This window comes from Sturnus vulgaris, chromosome 8 (genome assembly GCF_052056855.1).
Source record: "Sturnus vulgaris isolate bStuVul1 chromosome 8, bStuVul1.hap1, whole genome shotgun sequence".
Taxonomy (NCBI): Eukaryota; Metazoa; Chordata; class Aves; order Passeriformes; family Sturnidae; genus Sturnus; species Sturnus vulgaris.
The window spans coordinates 9,447,218-9,467,247 of NC_142250.1; the positions used below are offsets into that span (position 1 = coordinate 9,447,218).

Here is a 20,030-nt window from a genome sequence, read left to right on the forward strand (position 1 = left end):
ATGGTGCTTTATTACCATATCATCTTTAGTTACATTAGGACTTACATAGTGTGGTCATGATTAAACAGCTGAGTAAAAGTTATTGATACATTTTTCTATGCCCTCTCTTGACATTTTGTCGGACACAAAAAACGTGGCTTTTTCACATTTATTTATTATTAACCACATTTTTATTAACTACTTAATGCCAATATTTTGATATAATAAAAACCTTCAAAGGGAGTAAGCTATATTATTTTTCTGTTTTGAAGAAAGCTGTTTAAATATTTTTTCAATTATGTAAGTAAATTCAGGAATTGATTGTGTTAATTATGAAATTCATATAGCTTGTTACACCTCAGTTGTAATTAGCCAAATGCATTCATTTTATAAACATTTATGCTTGTCAAATGAGGTTGTTTTCATAACTTGCTTATTTCATTTTTACCACTTGTGTGTTTCAGTTGTGCAAGACTTTCACGTCAACATCAAAATGGAGAGAAAGAAGTGTGTTCAATGGGATTGCATACCATCAAACAATTTGCTTCATTGCTGATGCTAAGAGATTATTTAGCATGAAGGAATACCAGTCACTTTTATGTTTAGGAAACTGGTCAATTCTGAGGGCTTTTCTCAAGTGCTCTTCCCAAACCACAAGATGTATGCACCTGAGTTTTTGAGAGAAGGTCCCACAAGCTTGCATGAGTGATGTTGAGCTGAAAACACTTGACTGTGGATAAAAGTGACTTGGGAGAAAAATGTATTTCTTGTGTTGTTTGAGTCAGCTCATTTCTCTAGTCAGTCTGCATCCATTGTGGATTTATGTGGTCATATGTTAGATCACTTGTAGGCATTGAGGGAAGAACTTGCTGTGCCTGGAGCTGGTGGCAGGAGTGCTGTGACAGAGGTGTTTTGACATGTCTGGCTAAAACCTAAATGACCTTTTAAAAAGGAGGGAGGTGGGAGATGAAGGGGACAGAGAATTTCCACCTATAAATGGAGATTAAAAGGAACCGTATTTTATTACTTTAAATGGTAGCTTTTCATAAAGGTATTCCTTTATTATTAGAGTAATAAATTGTGTTATGATAATAACAAACAGATCTTTTCTGTCTCTTGCAGCAGAACTAATCTACTGAATAGCTGTAATATAATAGGACTTGTTCTTTGAAGCAATTCTGCTTCAGTGGCTTTAATGTTACACAACAGGTAATGTTTAGAGTAGTTGAAGTTCTCAGGATGAGTTTCAATAATGAATTTCTTTCTTCCTTAGTGTATTTGGAAAATAACTTTTGGTAAGCCTTTAAGTTCGTTATGTTTCTGAGGGGGGTGGAGGGTGGTATTTTTTATTAGTTTATTTGTTTTTAGAAGCCATCCAACCAAAAAGATGCTTTCCTCCTACACTGCCAGGTCTGTGTTTAAAAGAAAAAAAAAATCAGCTCAACAGCTTAGGGTCCTGCAGAAACTATTCAAAGGTGTTAGTGCTTGTTTGGGGCCTCTAGGAGATACTGTATGTCCAAAGACAAAAATTCATTGTTCTTTCTATTGCTCTCCTGAAAACTCATCCTAAAGAATGGAAAAGACAAAAAAGGCAGTTTTATGTCAGAACAGAGGAAATTACCCTGGGAATTTATCACAGATTAGATGGGAAATCATACTACAAATTGAACTTGAATTCCAGCTCACCACTTCAACCACAAGAGCATTTGCTCTTTTCTTTCAGGCAGGCCACCCAGCTGAAATACCTTTCTTTGGATGGGGAGAAAGCTGTGCCCACATCATTACTGGAACTTGGGTGGGAATTCCTTGTCTTTCAGCCCTTACAGCCAGGAATGTGCTGCTGGGCAGTCGCTGAAGTTTGCAGCAGTGGGAGTTCTCTGACTTCTGTTCTTGTGGTGGTTCATGTTTTTCCTTGTCTGTAAGGCACATTGCATGCACTGTGGTCATTTCAGATGCAGCTGGAAGGTTTGTAGGAAAAAAATAGCTGCACTGTAGAAGTTTCTCCTGTAAGGGAACAGTATCAGTGTAACATGTGCAGCAACTGAGATCATCTCTTCCCGAAGCTCTCCTAACCCTTCAGTCTATATTCAGTAGCAAAGATTGAGTTTCTTGTGTCAGATTCAACTGCTCTTCAGCTCCATCTACAGGGTTACATTGTCCACAGGGCCCTGTCAGCAAAAGAGGTCATGGTGGCTCTTGACATAAAGAGAAAAGACCTTCAAGGGTGGATTAGATCAAAACAATGCTTGTTATGCTGTTTCCAGCAAGATCCTATGAAATCTTGTGTGACCTCTACTCTGGATGCTGCTGGAGACAGGTGATGCGGGCTGGGCATGCTTGGTATCTGCCTTGCAGGTGGTTGACTGTAGGTGCCTGGAACAGTTTATGAAATGTTTACTATGGAAATTGTCTGAAATGATACCTTAACACTAAAATGCAAGAACATGTTCATGTCAGGTCACTGATAATGTGCTGATACTGACTGCAGAGTAGGTGTTAATTGGGTTGCTGAACTGGCTTGCTGTGCAGTGTCAGGAAGGCTTGTGAGGATTTTAGAAGAGCTAGTTGTGGGAAGGGATTTTTTAAGGTTTTTTTGTTATAGTTTATTTTTTTATGTGGCTATGTTTAAGCTGATGCCTCATCGGAAATACTGGATTTTGCTGCTTCATATAATGCAGTGCCACTAGAGCAGTGTGGTCAGTATATGGTGCAGTGATACAGAAAAAGAGCATCAGAAGAGAAACAGAAGCTGCTGCTTGTGTACAAAGAGAACAGAGGGAAATACAGCAGTATGAACCTGGTCTGCTAAAGGTGTAGTCACAAGAAGAACTGAGAGAAGGCAAATATTTTAATGGCAAACCTTCCAGTTTATGGTAGTAGATTCCGTACGTGGAAAAGGAACTTCAGTACAGCTCGCTTTCTAATATGATACTTGGTTACTACGTAAAGTTTAGGAAAATATGTTTCTTAGTTCTTTTAAAATTACTTGGAATTTAAGCTCACAAGGACAGATTTTTATACTTCATCAGCTGTACTAGTGATCAGGGTTTCACAAGCTTCTGCAATAAAAATAATAGGATTTTTCTTTCTCAGAAATGTAAGAGGTTTTTATGCATGAGGTGCTTTTTATCTCACTCTTTATTCTTGATTTCCTGTGAACTAACATGATAGCCCTTGTATTTATGGTCTTGGCCACAATAATTAGAGATTTTCCTTAGTGGATGCATCCATGGAATGCTCCAAGTTAGCTGTGCATGGAGTTTTGAGACATGGGAGACAGGTGGATATCTCTGTTGTTATGCAGAAAATCTCTGGTGAAAGTAGATTGATTGCTTGTTTCAGGTTTCCAGAGATTGACTGATCAGGTGTTATCATTTTTGTATCACTCAGCGATTTATTTTGTAGTATGGTTCACAGAAGAGAGTAAATGGCTGTTAGTATTTTTGCATGTTGAGTGTGATATGGATAATAGAGGAAAACCAAGAGCTCTATACCCTTGTGGAAGACCTAACGTTTCTGATTTCTGTATTCTGTTTCTCTTTTTTTTTGCTGATGGTATCAAGCCTCTTTTCAAATACAGATACCTAATAGAAAAACAAGTTATCCCTTTGGAAAAACAGTGTATTCATATCTGGAAAAATCAGTTTGATTATTGGCTAAATGAATAACAGATTGCAAGATTTTAGGCGATATTAAGGTAAACATCCTATTACTTGAGATAATTTAACTATCACCAATTAATGAGTAACAGGATAAAGAGCAAGTTTCAATATGAAATATTGAATAAATTGTTTCTTCAATAAGAAGAAATATGGTAATGAATTATGTGCTTTTTACCTAGTCTAAATAACCGTCTGATGCTTTTCAGCTAAAGTGTTTGTGTTAAAAGTGCTGACCCTTGGGTAGTTAAATGGACATTCATGATATTCAGTGTACTGTGTGGATATCTGGGACTTGGTTTGTATGTAGATGTGTAGGGTTGCTGCTGTTCAGTTGAGAAATGTATTCTTTGTGTAAGGGAGGAAGATTTAATCCTGCCCATCCTTTCCTGTGGCCACCTGTGTGCTGACTGGGGTCCTGCATGCTGTGGGCAGTTCTTGAACAGGTACGAACTGGAGCTGCTCACTCCTGTTCCTGCGTGCCAGCACGCTGCTTGTGTGGCACGCCAGCTGGGGAAGCAGATGCAGGAAAGGAAAATGGGAGGAGGAAGGGAAAGGCTTCATTTCTGGGTGTCTCCTCAGCCTGTGCTGGCCTGCTGCCTGGCCTCATGAGCTCCTGTGTGGGCACAAAGGAGAGGCATTGGCCGGGACAGGGATCTTGGCAGCCTGAACTCCTGTTGGCCTGAGCACCATCATTAATGTGACACCAGGATCTGGCAAACAGTGTTGTGCAGGCTCGGTGCTATAATAACGTGATTTTAGAGCTTTTGACTAGTGCAAAGCATGAGCAGAACAAATCTGTGCAAGTTACAGATGAATAGAAATCAAAGCAGAAACACCCTCATTCTTTTGTTTTTCAGAACCAAGTGTTTTCTGATTTAATTTTAGGTAAGCTTGATCTGTGTTACTGTCTTCAATTGTCTGAACCACTGAAAAACAGACACAAGCAGAAATCCTATGTAGTGAAGGCAGTGGAGGAGTTGATTTTTTGGAACAGTATGCATGAATTTTAATGATTTGAGCACAATGAGCCCTTGCAATTTGACTTGTTTACTCTGTTCTGGAACGTCTCTGAAGACATAAGATGGTTAGTAGCTCTAGGTAAGGCCACGTTTAGAAGCTGATAGATGATGTTGTTCAGATCAGTTAGATTTTAGGAATTTTAATCCGTTGAGATGTGAGCTGACAATGTAGCATTTCTTCAGACCTCTTGGACAACTCTCTATTTTCTTGATGTGACAGGTATAATACCCCTGCTGAACATGCTGGAGTAGCTGTTCTCTGCTATGGAGATACAAATACATTAGAGGAAGTGTTGTGCAGGACCTAAGCTGCTAAACCAGCAAACTGCCTGACCTAGCTTTTTATTTTATTTTCTTTCTTTTTTTTTTGTTTTTTTCATGTTGGGTTTTTCCCAGCTCTGGTGGTGACAGGGAGAAGGGAGCTGGTGGCAGATAAATAGTAGGAAAGGGCCATGAAAAGAAAGCAGTAGATATGGAACAAGGCAGAAGAAAACAAAGATGTGAAGATGGAAGGAGGACTCAACTGAGAAGTTTCCATACTACTGCTTTAGATTTTATGATACTGGTGATACTATGAGGAAAATTTATAATTGTTCTATTGTTTCACCAAAATGAAAGACAGTTATGTTCTTTAATTAATTTTTCTCCCAGACATTGAAGGTGTCTAAGTAATTGGCTCTTGGACCACTAGGGAATGCATCATTCCAGTTAAAAGATCACTGGTGTAATTAAATCTTTCAAGCATTTTCCAGTTTACAAGAAGCATAAAGAGATTGTTATTTTGGCATATTTTGGGCAGAAGATTATGGAAAGTAAGCTTTCAGTTCTTAAATTTTCCTCTAAGTTTACTGAAATAAAGTTTGCAGAATATTTGTATAAGCTATAAGCTGGTGTAATTTTATTAGAATCAGGGCCAATCACATATGTGCAGTTCAAGTCATGGATTTTATTGCAGGGAATAAAACTGCTCCTAACACTATCTTGCCTCATTGGTTAAATGCAGTATTTCTGTCATTCAGTTCTAGGCTTTGAACTGTGACATTAAGAGTTGACTCTACCAATTTGTAGCTGTGATCATTTGCCCATATGAAATATCCTTCATGGTCTTTCAAAGCAGGCTTTCAGAAGATCACTTTTATGTTCCATTTATCAACTTTATGCTTAAAAAACATACAGACATCTGAACTGTAGGGAATGCAAGAGAGCAGTGTCCCAGGCTGGTTTTCTGTGGAGCTGTGCAGGGTGCTAGCAGTAAGCTGAAATGGAAATTATCACCTCTAGTAATTCTGCATAGGGAAGATTTCCAGTGTAGCTTGTGTAAAGCTACCCCATGGCATTTTTGTGAGTTGCTGTTGTATGTAGTGGAGTAGCAGTTGTGAGGAGTACCATACCTGTTTTCCTGGTGGTGTGGTAGGAATTCTTGTGAAAGAAGCTCTATTGCCTGCAGCTCCTCATACTGGGGTGAAAGAAGAGGACGACTCCTGGAAAGCAGAGCTCAGTCTAATGGATCTGAAAAGGAGGCACAGTGGTGCATGCAGCAGTCTGAGCTGTGCTTTAGCTCGTAATGGAGAACGTTTAGACAGGAATTCCGTTTCAGGCATAGAGTAGGTAAAAATAGGTGTCTGAATCTGTAATGCTTTTACAAAATTTGTAAGGTTGGGGAGTTTGTGCATTTGGTTGGAAGGAGGCTACTTTAAAGCCCCAGTGCAGCTTCTCAAGTTAAAAGTTTGAAAAAATAAAAGAGGTGCTATAATGTTATAAAAGGGGTCGGTAACAGCACTTAGGTCCAGCCTGCAGGCCTCCAGGATGATAGGCATTTAAAGGGGAATGGAATAATTGCAGGTTTTTTGACAGGAAACTTGCTCATTTTTTCTCAAAACTATGTCTTTGTTTCACAGCAAGCAAGGGCAGAGCAAGAAGAGGAATTCATCAGTAATACTCTATTTAAGAAGATTCAAGCTCTGCAGAAAGAAAAAGAAACACTTGCAGTAAACTATGAAAAGGAAGAGGAATTTCTCACTAACGAGCTCTCAAGAAAACTGATGCAGGTAATTGGTGCCCTTACTGATGTTTCTCCCAAGCCTCAGGACTGACTGGTGACTGAACTGTAGTGTTCGGTGACTGAACTCTGAGGGAAGTGGTCAGGTTGGAAAACTGACACTTGATAAAAGCAAAGTACAAGAAGCGTAGTGAGTGACTTTTTTTTTTTTTTTTTTACATGTTGCTTTAAAGTTTGCATCTGTGAACTCAGCTTTGAGAACCTGAAAGTTTGTATACTGATGCAAAAAATGGGGGTAGCTTGCCGTAAATATCAACTGTCTTCCAGACAAGTGTTATTGATTAATTAAAAATGTTAGTGAAACATGCTTTCTTTTCTGGAGTGTTTGATAATTAACACGCATCTTGAAATATTAAACTTTATATACAAGAATATGCAGTGATGCTCAAAGGAAACTTTTTCTGTAAGTTTGTCCATACTTGTAACAAACCGTCATTTCTGTTGAAGTAAAACACATCAGTTAGATGGTAAAAGTAAAAAGTTGAAGAGGCTGGGACTATTTGTGGCAGAGAAACTTCTGTCCATTACCCAAGTTACTGATTTTTAGAAAGTGGTTAAGTATTTGTTGAAAGTGTTCTACATGGTTGTTCTGTTCTCACAGTCTTGCCTAAATACCTGCTTTTGGCTCCTGTAGGAGACAGGGTACTAAGTTAGGGGAGTGTTTAATGTGATCTGCCTTTTTTCATGCCATTAGTTCTAAGCTTTGTCATGAAAAACGAAGCACTTTAAAAGAAGCTAATTTGTATGTTGTAAGTATTGCTGTGTTCTGCAGCTGGAGACTGAAGGCATGTTTCGCCCTGCAGTTAGGAAATAGTGTTTGGAAACACCACTAGAGCTAATCCCATCTGGCGCTTTTGTTACTGAAAACTGGGCCTTCTCTCACTTTGTCTCTTTGGTGCCTGTTATCACACAGGAAACTCAGTAACAAGATAAAATATCCCTTACTTTCTATTACTATTTCCCCTTGCAGTTCTTGAGGACTGACAAGAACTTTTCTGAGTAAGAGACATGTTTGGTTTCTAAGCCATACATTTTCATTAAAAACAGAGAAGCAGATGGCGGTAGAATACGAGTATCAACTGTTCTTTTCTAATTGAAGTAAGATGTTGATATCACTGTAGAAAAAGCTTTCCACTGAAGTCTCTTGCAGTGAAGGGAGAAATGGTGCTTTGAACAGTGTTGTTTAATTGAAAGGGAGATGTAGAAATCTGTTACAGAAGCAGGTTACATGGGACTGTACTATACGTTATAAAGGGGAAACTAAAATTTACTTTAAAAGTAAAAACATGGATTACCTGATTTGTTTGAAGGGTTTTGAAATCATATAATGACCTTGCACACAGGTTTGTGCCACAAAGTTCTGCAGCAAGTAAATTGTTGTATCAAGTAATTACTTAAAATATGCCTGGCCTCCCTAGAATTCAAGAGATTGTTTAACAGGTTTTTTTGAACTATCTTTAGCATTCTTAAGTTGCTAAAATTTTACAGATTGGGTTCACACATTGCAAAGAGAAATATAAACTTCTTGTTAAGCAAAAAGTAAAATTATTTTTATTGTTCTTTGCTATGGACTTTCAGAAATTATCCTTTGACTGTTGCCCCAAATTAAAGAAAAAGGTAACACTCTACTGTTCTCAAAATAGCCAAGGGGGTGCTTGGCTAGTTGTTATGTATGAAAAAAATGCAGGGATGTTGTGCTGTTTGTCTGTTGGAAACCGTTAATTGGTGCAACTTCATTCTCATTGGTGAGAGAAAGATGCAGAGAGGAATCTGAAACAGAATGCAGACATAAACCTGGAGTTGTTCTCATCTTTAATACAGCATCTGGAGAAAATCCTCAGTTGTGGATTCAACATCATCCCATAAATGTTATCCAGCTTTCAGCAGGCAAGCTGCAGGCTTCTGCTGAAAGAAAAAGCTTCATAGCCATAACTACAAGAGTTTGGAGGTAAAATTCTGACCACCACCTGCAGCCTTAGATTTCATTCCATGTGGCCTTGCTATTAGCCTCATTTAGCCTTGGATAAACATGGTTATGTCAAGCAGAAGATTTTAAAATATGGCAATTCATAAATGCACCTGTGTTCCAGATTGTTCGTCCTGAAGCTGTGTAATTTCTCTTAGCACCATTAGGTAGCAATTTTTGAAAGTAAATTGTGAGTTTGTCCTCTCTGACTAGTAACCCAGGTAACTTGAAAAAGAGAACAGCTGTCAACATCCTGGTGGTGGTGTTGGTTGTTTGCCTTTGTGAAGAGTGAGTGGCATGGAATTTCTTGCTTAGAGGTTCACCTGAAAACTTCAGTGCACAGAGGAGATAAGGATTATATCAATGCTCCTCCACAAAGCCACAGCTGAAACTTTTGTGGCTTGTGCATAGGCACCAATGGTGTTTCTGTTTATGGCATATGCTTCAAATGTTATTATCCCTTCCCTTACACTGGTCAGCAGGTTCTGTTTTCTATACTTCTAGATTACTTTTCATACCTTTACAGTGGCTCAAGACTTGCAGTGCAGGTGGAGGACTTGTTTTAAAGCAAACAGTTTAATATTAAAACTATTTTTTCTGTTTGTGTGTATGCTGAATGCAGATCTCATTTCATGGCTTGATTATGTCTTTGATGTGATAAAATTGCTGTGAAATACAAAACTGGAATATTGATATATTCTCCTAAGTAATGTGGTTGGCAGCTTATAAATGATACAGAAGAAATGGTCCCTTCCACTAAAGAGCTTACCTGTAGAATTAGGGAACATTTATATATTAACATATGTTCCCACGAAAGTAATTTTTCATCTCTTCAGAGAACATGGACTTAGTAAATTGACACTAGAATACTGATGAGTTGCAAGCAGTTTTTTTAAGCAGCAAAAAACTGAAAATAGTACCTGGTGGTTTTTGTTTTCTGAAAGTTTATCTGTTTTCTGAAGGTTTTGATTCTTCAGTGATGAATCCTGGAAATTATATCCATGTAAACCTACAGATTAAAAATTGGAGAAGAGAAATTCCTGATATTACAAACTCACTCATTTTTTAGAAAAGAGAGCATTATTGGTACACATTACATGGTCAGTTTAGAGTTTATTACACTATCTTTTCTGTAATTGGATAGTCTTCCCATTATACAGATGTAGGACTACATTCCTGGCTAATGTTTTTTAGATAAGGAAGGTAAGATAATTTCCTTTTTTTAAAATTTCCTGAGATTTGTGAGTGCCAATAGTTACCATTACTTGCTAGAGTGTAGCAATTCTGTCTTTATTAGGAGAATAATGAACTCATAAATGCCCACTCCCATTTCTGGCATCTTTACTCTGCAGGGAATTCTAGCTGAATTAGGTGCAGTCTTTGGATAATGACTTAACCAGGAATACAGTAGTCTCCAGTTGGTTGCTCCACTGCTCTTTGAGATTTAACTCTTAATCTTTGGGTTTGCCAGGCAATGTTGGTCTGACCTAGAACTAAATTTACAGCATTCGTGCTGTCAGACATTGTACATCAAATGGCTTCCTGCCTTTTGGATGAGTAAGGGAAAAAATTGAATATGAATCTGTTGTTTTGTCTAAAACTTTGCATTTTGGAACTGAGGAGAGGTACTTCTGCTAAACTTAGTATGATTTGCACTCTCTCAATTTTTCAAGTATTTATAACTCTGTGCCTGTTTCAAAGTTACTGCCATATTACTCTGTTGAAAGGTATCTAGCAGAGAGACTTTTTTCACAGTGCCTGTGTGCTTGTTGCTTTGTCAGACCTTTGTTTCTCACAATTATAGGGGCTTATGCCTCTCATTCAACCTGGCCTCTGGAATGAGCTCCCCAAATGTTAAAACATTTTAAATGTGGGAGCTGCCTGCCAGAGCTGCAGCGCTCCTCCTAACAGCCAGCAAGAATCCCCCAGTTCAGCATCGTGTGCGTTACTGTTGTAAAACATAGGCTGACATCAGGTTTGCAATATCAGAAGAAATCAATTTTGAAACCTTTTACTATATGCCAGACTGAGTCTAAACAGACATGGTAGCATGTGAAAGAAGGTGTTTCCACTGGAATAATACTGTCTTTCTGGTGCCATGCCATTGCTTAATAATATCTTTTTATAACTGTAACTTGCACTGACTCTGCAAACCAAATGAATGAATGTACAATTTTTTAACGTAGATTTCCTTTTGTTTCACATAATTATTAATTTTCTAGATTGAGTGTTGCGTTCTAGGTTGAGTGTTGCAGGTATGAAGGAGCACATGCATCTCAATAGAGATCTTACAATAAACAAAAGACTTTTATCACATGCATCCTGATAAAGTTGTTGTAAGCCTTATATACATTTACTATAGTTTCCTGTGTACTTCATGTAATTCTGGTTTTGCTTACCTGATGAAGTCTGTGGAAAGCTTGGAAAAATTTTTTTATATGGCATCCTCAATCCTTAGTCATTATAGAATGGTAGCAGTATTTTGCAGAATATCATGAGAAGCGTTTTGATGCAGGCTCTGTTCTTGCAGTTGTGGACGTGGACATGTTGAGTTACTGTTTTGAAGCTGAAAGTAGTAAATCTTGAAAATTTATCATTTGTGAGACAAGGCTGCTCCAAAGAAGAATTTATTTTTAATATTATTTAATCTTACAGAGTCAGTTACTTTAAATTTTTCACAGTTCTTTCAAAATCAAATTCAGATTTTTTTCAACACCCTTGCATTTTTGGAGATGCGAATTCGTCTAAGTGGCTGTCCTTGAAAGTAAGGTGTTACAACATACCAAGATAATAGCATGTGTAGTCAGGCAAGTGAAGTAATTGGATGTCTGTACAGAAATGTTTCTTATGTAAGTCTGATTCTTGACAATTCCTAAAAAATTGTAAGTCTGTAAACATAAGCTATTAGCCTTCCTGCTCTCGAAAATACCATGCATCAGCTCAAAGATGCTAATGGGATTGTGCGGAATAAACAGAGCCAGCTTATCAATTATTCAATTATTTGATGAATATCTGGACATAAAGAGGAGGCAAACTGCTGATATAAAATTGTTAATAAATAGGACTTTCAGGATGCAGTGAAGGAAGAAGCAGACAGCTTTTGAGGGCCTGGAATGTCTAAAAATAGACTGTACAAGGTCATAGTCTGAGGGATAAATCAGAGTACGTTTTCTAAGGGGGAACTTCTTCCATTGGCTCCATTACTTCATAAAAACACTTCCCTCTATCTCAGAAGTAAGCCAGTACAGTAAGGAAGGAAGGTAAATGTGATCCTGCATTGTATGAGGACACTTGTTTCTGCAGAGAGAGAGTATTGCTGTAGTTGTTTAGGACTTAAGTGAGCTGAGGCACAGACTCCTGCTGCTAAGCTTTGTATTTGATAGCCCCATTCTCACTTCAAACTAGTCACTGTCTCTCTTGCACCAAACCCATTTCTAATCTTATGTAGCTTAAAATTCTCCTTCAGTTTTCATATGCAATTCAAGGTCTTTTAGACATTGGCATCAAGGTGACACTTTATAACACATTTTTCCTTCTCTTTAGCTGGTAGGTGTATCTGTAGACCATCATTGCTGTAATTGCATATAATTAAAAATGATTGGAAACTTTTACTTTATTAAGTCAAATAAACACTATCCACTTGTATGGGGCCAGAGGATATTTTCTCATTGTTATCAATTCTATTCTTCAGCATTAAGGTTTCATCAATAACTGGATTGTTTTGGTTTGTTTTTGTGATCAAAGGAAATCAAAGGGAAAAACTATTTTACCCTATATGAGTGACAGGCACCACTCATAAATTTTGGGGGTGTTAGTAATATTTTTCTCCCTCTTTGTAAAATGAAGCCAGAATTTTCTATTCTCAGAGTTTGCTATTCTGGTATTTGTTTTAAATTGTGAAAAATCAAATCTCAACATTGACAAGCCCTGAAAACACAAACCCCAAACTTTTCCTGTATGTATATTGTCAAGTAATTGTTGTCTGCCTGGTGCTATTCCTCCATGAGCCTTTTGCCTTGATCTCTCTGCCAGGCTGCACTTCACAGACCATTTTATATCTAAAGAGGAGCTAAACCCGCTGAATTAACAAATGAGCAATTTTAGCTTGTTTCAGCATCAAAGTCTATTACTTCACTGTGACTATTGAGCAACCTTGGTTTGTGTCTGTGACTGCGAGGTGTCCCTCCATTTCCTCAGGTTTTCCTCACACATTTTAACACTGTGATCTTACAGAGTATTATGTGCTAGCTAGAACTGGGATAGAAAAAATAAGCAGATGAGAAAAGGTGCTTGCAACTTTCAGTCGATGGTCAGAACACAACCTAATTACACCGTTATCTGTTGGTGACATTTGCTTTTCCCTGAATCAGGTTCACGTGTTTGTACCAGGGTGCCAGTCACACTGTTTTATCCACAGGAAGACTTAGATCCCTGACTCAGAGGGGCTCTACTCCATGCCATACTTGATGTTAAACTGCGGGGGGTTTTTTGTTTCCATCTGCTTGAGAGCCTTGAGAGTTAAATTTTTTCTTTTCCATTGGACATATTAAATGAAAAAAAAATCCCTTTGGTGTTAAGAAAATGTATAACATTGATTTGAAACAATCAGTGTTTTTATATTATCAAGACAGTATGATTTTGATAGCTCAGAAAATAAATTAGAAAATTTTTTGTTGTTTGCAAACTCATTGCACAGCAATTTCATTAGTATGACTTCCGTCATGGTTTTCAGCTTTTAGCTGCCTGGAGAGGGAAGTGCTAAGACCTGCATTTTGTGCTTTGGGTGCTCTTTTGATTATGCATTTAGTTAAAATTAATGCTTTTGTGAACATTATGATAGATTTTTTTTATTTTGGAAATGTCTATAATGCATTATATATAGTATAGAAAATAACCTATTTTGATTTGACTGTATTCACTAGTTGGAAATGTACTTTTCTCTGCTTTGCAAATATGCAGCACATTTTAAAATGCTCCTTTTTGAAGGGCTGTTGGGTGGGTTGTGCATTTTGAAGTTTTTTGAGAAGCATCAGCAGAGAATTTAACATGCAGGAGGAATAAATGTGTAAATAAATGTATGAAAGGTGCCTAAGTTCATGCTTTTGTTTGTTTAAAATATTACATGTCTCCTAAATTTTTAGCTGCAACATGAGAAAGCTGAACTGGAGCAGCATTTAGAACAGGAACAGGAATTTCAAGTGAACAAACTGATGAAGAAGATTAAAAAACTGGAAAATGATACAATTTCGAAGCAGCTCACCCTGGAGCAGGTAACTCTTTCATTGCACCATTATATGACTGAGAAAAAAAATAAGTCCTTCTTTTGTCTTAGATTTGACTTAATGTTTTAAATATGTAAGAAACTGGGAAGTATTGAGAATATAGAAAAGCAATAGAAAAGTAACATAATTTATTATGAGAAACTTGGATTAGTTTTTTTTCATGGCCATTACATCTGTTAGTAGCCTTTCTGAGGGCTTTCATGTCTGCTGGACAGCATGACATGCTTTTGCAAGTGACTTTTGCAAATGCAGCTTTTTTGTAAATAATGCTGCTTGTTGCTGTTCATCAGCTTTCCACTCATGCTGCTGGTGAGAAAAGACTGTCACTTTCTGATAGTGTTAAGCACAGTAGTAAATGATGTTTGTGTGCTCTAGGTCACCTTTTGGTGGCAGCTTGGATAGCACAGCCCTGGAACTGAGTTGTCAGCTGTATGTATTCTTCAGAAACCTTGAAGTTTGACTACATCCAGCTCCCTTTCTCCCTAGACAGTCATGAAGATTGCAGAGATAAAACACCACTTGTTTGGCTGTGTTTCAACGGGATGTTTAGATATTGGGAGTGCTCTTATGTCTGATTTTAGGCCTCTGCATCAAGGCATCTCGGTGTTGTCAGTAGGAGACCTTTTGACTTAAAAGGCAAACTGATGAAACCTGTAGGCTTGTTAAAGGACTCCAGATTTTCTGGCATTTGCAAGTCCAATAATTCAGGTGGTGTAATAGTGTGTTATCTCTGTGATTTCTTCTGTCATGGAGCTTTTTTGTTGCTGGTAGTCTGAATTGTTACCAATTTTGTATGATCCTTTTTCTGTTGACATGGATAAATTAATTAATGGCTATCTAAATGATCAAGTGAATTCTTTTGATTCTCATGGTAATGTTCTATATGGAGACACCTATGGAACAAACTGAAAAATTAAAAGGTATGTAGTTGCCAACAAATCCTTACCCAGCATGGAAATTAGCATGAGGTTGAAATAACTCTCTTAGCCACAAGGTGGCGGTGGCTGCTACTTAATCAAAATGCAAAGTAAGTTTAACATACTGAGCTGTTGTTGTCTTTGAAATGTTAGCATGAGCCACGGCTGAAATCTTCATGCTATTATTTTTGTTCTGGGCAGACAGACTTGTGAAATCGTAAAATTTGAAACTTGTTGCTACATCTAAATGTCAATGATACACTGTTCAAAAAGCAAAGCTGCACAAAGGCCTTTAGTATCTGGCTTTGAAAACTTTGTTTGTGAGGACGTTAAAATTCGCCTGTCAGTCTTGATTAGAAATTCCGTGCGAATTTATGTGTAATTCACCGTATGCCTTTGTTTTCTCTCACAGTAAGGTAGAGTAAATGTCAGGTTACTTAGAGCTTCAGCATACTTTCTTTCCTTACACAAATGAAAAGTGCTGATTGTGCTAATTAACCAGCTGAAGCAGCAGCCTTGGGGCATGTGCTGTACCTAGCAAGAAGCAATCCAAAGTTGTGGGGAGAGTCATGTTGCCTCTATTGCACACAGAGGGAATTAAGGAAGAGGGATTGCCATGATCTGCAACACAACTTCAGAACACCTGTTAAACAGGGCTTGGAAGGAGAACTACAGCAATGCTTTGAGCTGGGCTGCATTGAAATCTGTCAGTCAGCAGTTAATTACAGCATATGTTCATTAAAATGTTGTTTTTAAAATAGAGAACGTGAATTATCTATGCTTTGTGTTCTTTCTTTCTGCTTTGTTTTTTTCATCTGAACTGCTTATACCACAGGTAGTCAGTAGGTAGCTGATTTGTGGTTGCATAGAATATTATTCCTTAATAAAGATTAAATTGGATCTTAGGGTTCAAATGTGATCTGAAATAATTTTTTGAAGTCAGCTTGAAGTCAGCAGAGCATTCTTCTCTGAAGGCAAATGGTGAAGAAATTTACAGCATGTGACTATTTCATTAACTGAATGGTTCAGTTAAAACAAGCAATAATGTTCTGTGTTACAGTTCAGTGGTTTGATAGGAAATAAATAGCTGTCAGGATTGCTCTACAGAGGCCAAGTGTGTGTAGTCTTGCTGTTACTGTTTTCAATTGCTTTTCTATTTCATACAGTGTAGTGAATGAATGAACTAGAATGATGCAGTTAGGAGATGAGAAATAACTAAAATGCTAATAATAATCTCCTATGTCTGCTTTGAAAGGAGAAGAATATGAGATGGTAAAATCTTTGAGAGACTTTCTTGGAAAGCAGCAAATAATTAAAGCTACAAAGGGCGAGGTTGGGATGAGAAGCAGAGAAGTAAATTTTGGGATAGTGGGCATAGGCAGAGATGAGCATATTCAACTTTGATATGGAAGACATTAATTTCAGGAGAGAACGGTTGTGCTTGTTAATAAGTTGGCAAGACAGTTGACAAAGCAATAATACAAGAATACTCATAGAGTGGATATTTTAGCTGCATTTTGAAGTAAAGTAAGTGCATGTGTGAGAAAGAAGAAACACAAGTGGGTGATGAGGAAGGTTAAAAGGAATTTTACTCTAAAGGGAAGGTTGAGGCCTGAAAAGCAAGCAGTGCTTCCTTGTTTCCTCGTTTTAGTGGTCAAAATTAAGTGATGTTTGATTGGAACGTGACTCTGAACCCCTGTCGAGTGACACTAGTATTGACAGAGCTGCTGGCTGAGTCCTGAGCATAATCCCCTCCTGCTTATTTTGTTTCAGAATACTAACACATTTCTAAAAAATTCATTGACTGGAGTACATTTCAAAGTACATCTGAAACTGTCAAGTGCCAAGCCAAGTACACCAATTCTTTGAATTTGCAGCTCTGAATAGGATGCTGCAGTTGCTTCTGCTGTAGGTGTCATTCAAGGTGCTCTTCCTCCAAGCTTTGAAATCCTGACACTGGAAGAAACTCACTGGCACAACACTCATGACCAGGAAAGGAAGATCTTTGTTTCCAGTATGTTTTCATATTGCTGGAAATGTGGAGTTCTAGATCTGTTTCACCTGGATTCTTTGGTGTTTTGTCAGAGCAGCTTCAGGGCACAATGCAAGGATTATTTCTATATCGTTGCTGATGGTTTGCCAATTGTGCATGCTCACCTACAAGCACATTTATAATTAATGGACTCCAGTGCCTTGGTGATAGTTGTTATAATACTAAATGTAATCTAAGATTTTTCAAATCCAGGCTTATAAATAATTTACTCTGTCTTTAGATTCAAATGTGTTCTTCCTACCATTAAAAGATATGGATTTCTTTTCACCTTTACGTTCTTGTGGGTTTGTTTGTTGCTAAAAAGACTAAAAGTAGGTGAGTCTAATCCATCCTGCATTGAAATGATGCAAAAACCATTGCTGCAGAGGTCATACCTGCATTCACACTTTTTTCATCATGTGATTGTCTAGATAGATGTGCAGTGTAATGGAGATCTGGATTTTGGTAATGTAGAAGCACAGTGTGCAGATTCCCAGGACATCTTCTGAAGTTTCTTCCCTCTGGGTGTTCCCAGCTGCAAACATTGGCCAGACTGGCTGAGTGGCCCTGAGACAGAGTGTTCTGTGCTCCTGGGGCTGAGACCTTTGCTTTCCTACCACTCTATTTCCAGCTGTGTGGGGAACAAAGTTGATCAGGATCCAAATTCTCATTCTCTTGGGGAAGCTGAAGCATGTTGCTTCTGACTTCTCTTTTAGAGATGTAGGTTCCCTGAGCTGTTAATGTACATCTGGAAACTCAAACATGGACAGATTTGCTAGACAGTGTTTGTCTTTCTAAGTATGTTCCTTATTACTCACCAACATCTGTTTCTGCTTACAGTAACTAATTCCTCTACCCTTTAAAGGAGAAAGTTGTACATTCATTAAACTTGCACTGGTACCTAAAGTGTGTAAGTTTATATTTTGTTTGGGTTTCTCAGCATTAATTTAGTGGTCAGCAGTAATAGTTTACAGATTTAGATGCTCCATAGCCCTTCAGCCAGTGATAAAATAAATGGAAATCACTTAATTCTGTTTTCAGTCTTTCCATTTTCTAATGTGAGATTATTTGCCTGGCAGAAAAGTGGTGTTAACTAAGGCTTAGCTTGGAAAAATGTTTCCATGTTATTTTCCACCTGCAGAGGTGTTGATCTGTTCCCAAATATTTCATTATTGATAATTTTCTTAGTTCAGCTATATTGCTACAGAGTAAGATCAGCTGTGCCTCTTAATATTCTCCTATCTTAATAATACTTGCATTGTATTTCTACTATTAAACACTAATGATAGGTTTCTCCATGTGTGGGTCTACATTATATCTTCCTTTGTTAGTGTTAGAGTAGAAGGTTCTACCTTTTCTCTTTTATTAACTTGTAGTAGAATCAAGAATGCTTGTTCACGCAGTAAGTGTACATGATTAATGTCAAGTTTTTAATTTTATAAAGCCTTTGCTAAAATAGAATTACATTTGTTTTTCTAGTAAGGATTGATATAGTAACACTTAAGGCATTTCACATAGCCTTTTCTTTACTATTTTTGTTATGTCCTTTATTTAACATTAGACACACAAGACAAGTTTTTCTTCCATTTCTGGATTACTTAACTGTGATTCTTCCACTAAAAACATCTAAAACTTTTCAAAAGAATAAACATTGCTGTAATGAACAGTAAATTCAGTTAGAATTTCATAGATTCATGGAATAGGAGATGTCTTTAAATAGGTTTGCAGTCTCATCAGTGCCTGCATGTCCAGGGTTCATGCTCCTGCTTATTGGCCAGAGACAAGTTCTCAGGGAAGTCTTTGTGTTAAGGAGGTAACAACTGTGCAACTACTGCATCTCTGATTTTTCCAGTGCATTGTACATGAATTCTGTCTCTTCTTCCCCTTCTCCTTGCCCCTGTAAAGCATTATGTAAAATGGAGTTGTTGGAGCTTTCCTAATGACAGTTCTTTGCAAAAAATATATGCCCTTCATTTTCATTAACTGTTTTTCCTCTCCAGCTAAGACGTGAGAAGATTGACCTTGAAAATACTTTGGAACAGGAACAAGAAGCACTAGTGAATCGTCTCTGGAAGAGGATGGATAAGCTTGAAGCAGAAAAACGGTTTGTCTTGTTACAGTGCACTTGTTACTATGGGAGGGGTTTTTAATACATCGTGTTCTGGATTAAATATACTCATTTCTGTCCTACAAGACTTGTCTAATCTCTGAAAACCTGGAAGATGAAGCAGTTGTAAAGTTCCTTGTTTGCATAATGCCGCATCATTGATTGCTTAAAGTAGATACAACTAACCACTGTAAGAAATTACCTAGGAAAGTTTGAAGGAATTTAATGAATTTTTTCAACTGCTCATAGTCTCTTTTTAAAGCTTCTGGTTTGTAGTCAGCTTTAAATTAATGATATTTTACTGTGTTTGTTATATGAGAAGCTCTTGGGAGTTTTTTTCCTGTCTGCTTAAAGAAAACTTCAGCTTTTTCTCAGTGATGTGCAGTCATGTCATTGAGACTTTCCAATGCTTCTTTAGTGGAAGTTAAGATAGTGATTCTTTATATTATTGAAACAGCTAAAATTAAAAGTATGTATAGAAACAACCATCTCTTAAACGTTATAATAACAAGAACTTAGTTTGGAGAGGAAGTAGGAGAGAATAATTAATAATGATTATTAATACCTTATTTTTATGTGTTTATTGTTGCATTAATGTGACCTTCTGAATCTTGGCTGGGACATCAGAAAACACCTGAGCCTGAATGAACTGCAGGTTTTGTAGTTTTATTTTACAGAGCCCTGCTGTGTGCAAGGTGCTCTGAAGAGCTGCATGTGATACTCAGCAGTGGTAAATCCATAGCAGGATGAGCCTTTGGTAGAATTTTTGTGCATCTTGGATTTAAAGCCTTTTTTACGGCAAACAATTTCTGGTTTGATTTATCTCAGACTGTGCCCCTCTCTGCGAGGAGCTTTGCTGGAGTCAGACGTGCTTTAGTACTTTGTGTGGTGTGTGTGAATACTGCACCTGCAAAAGGTTGTACTTTGCATAGTGCTGTCCCTGCTCTTCAGGGCAGAGTTGGATCTGGCCTATCAACATGTTCCTTCTAAAGTTTCATGCTTTCAGG

General features: G+C 37.6%; 1 protein-coding gene across 2 annotated transcripts in view; it reads left to right on the top strand.

Annotated features, from left to right (window-relative positions):
* CCDC6 (coiled-coil domain containing 6) overlaps positions 1 to 20,030 on the top strand; it is a 51,207-nt gene that overhangs the window by 12,781 nt on the left and 18,396 nt on the right. For both annotated transcript variants that reach the window (XR_015805097.1, XM_014882315.2), the window contains exons 2-4: positions 6,559 to 6,708; positions 13,827 to 13,955; positions 18,917 to 19,020. Coding sequence is in view for 1 of the 2 variants with exons in the window: in XM_014882315.2 (XP_014737801.1) it covers positions 6,559 to 6,708; positions 13,827 to 13,955; positions 18,917 to 19,020 (383 nt within the window). In the remaining variant the exon portion in view is untranslated. The remainder of the gene's footprint in view (positions 1 to 6,558; positions 6,709 to 13,826; positions 13,956 to 18,916; positions 19,021 to 20,030) is intronic.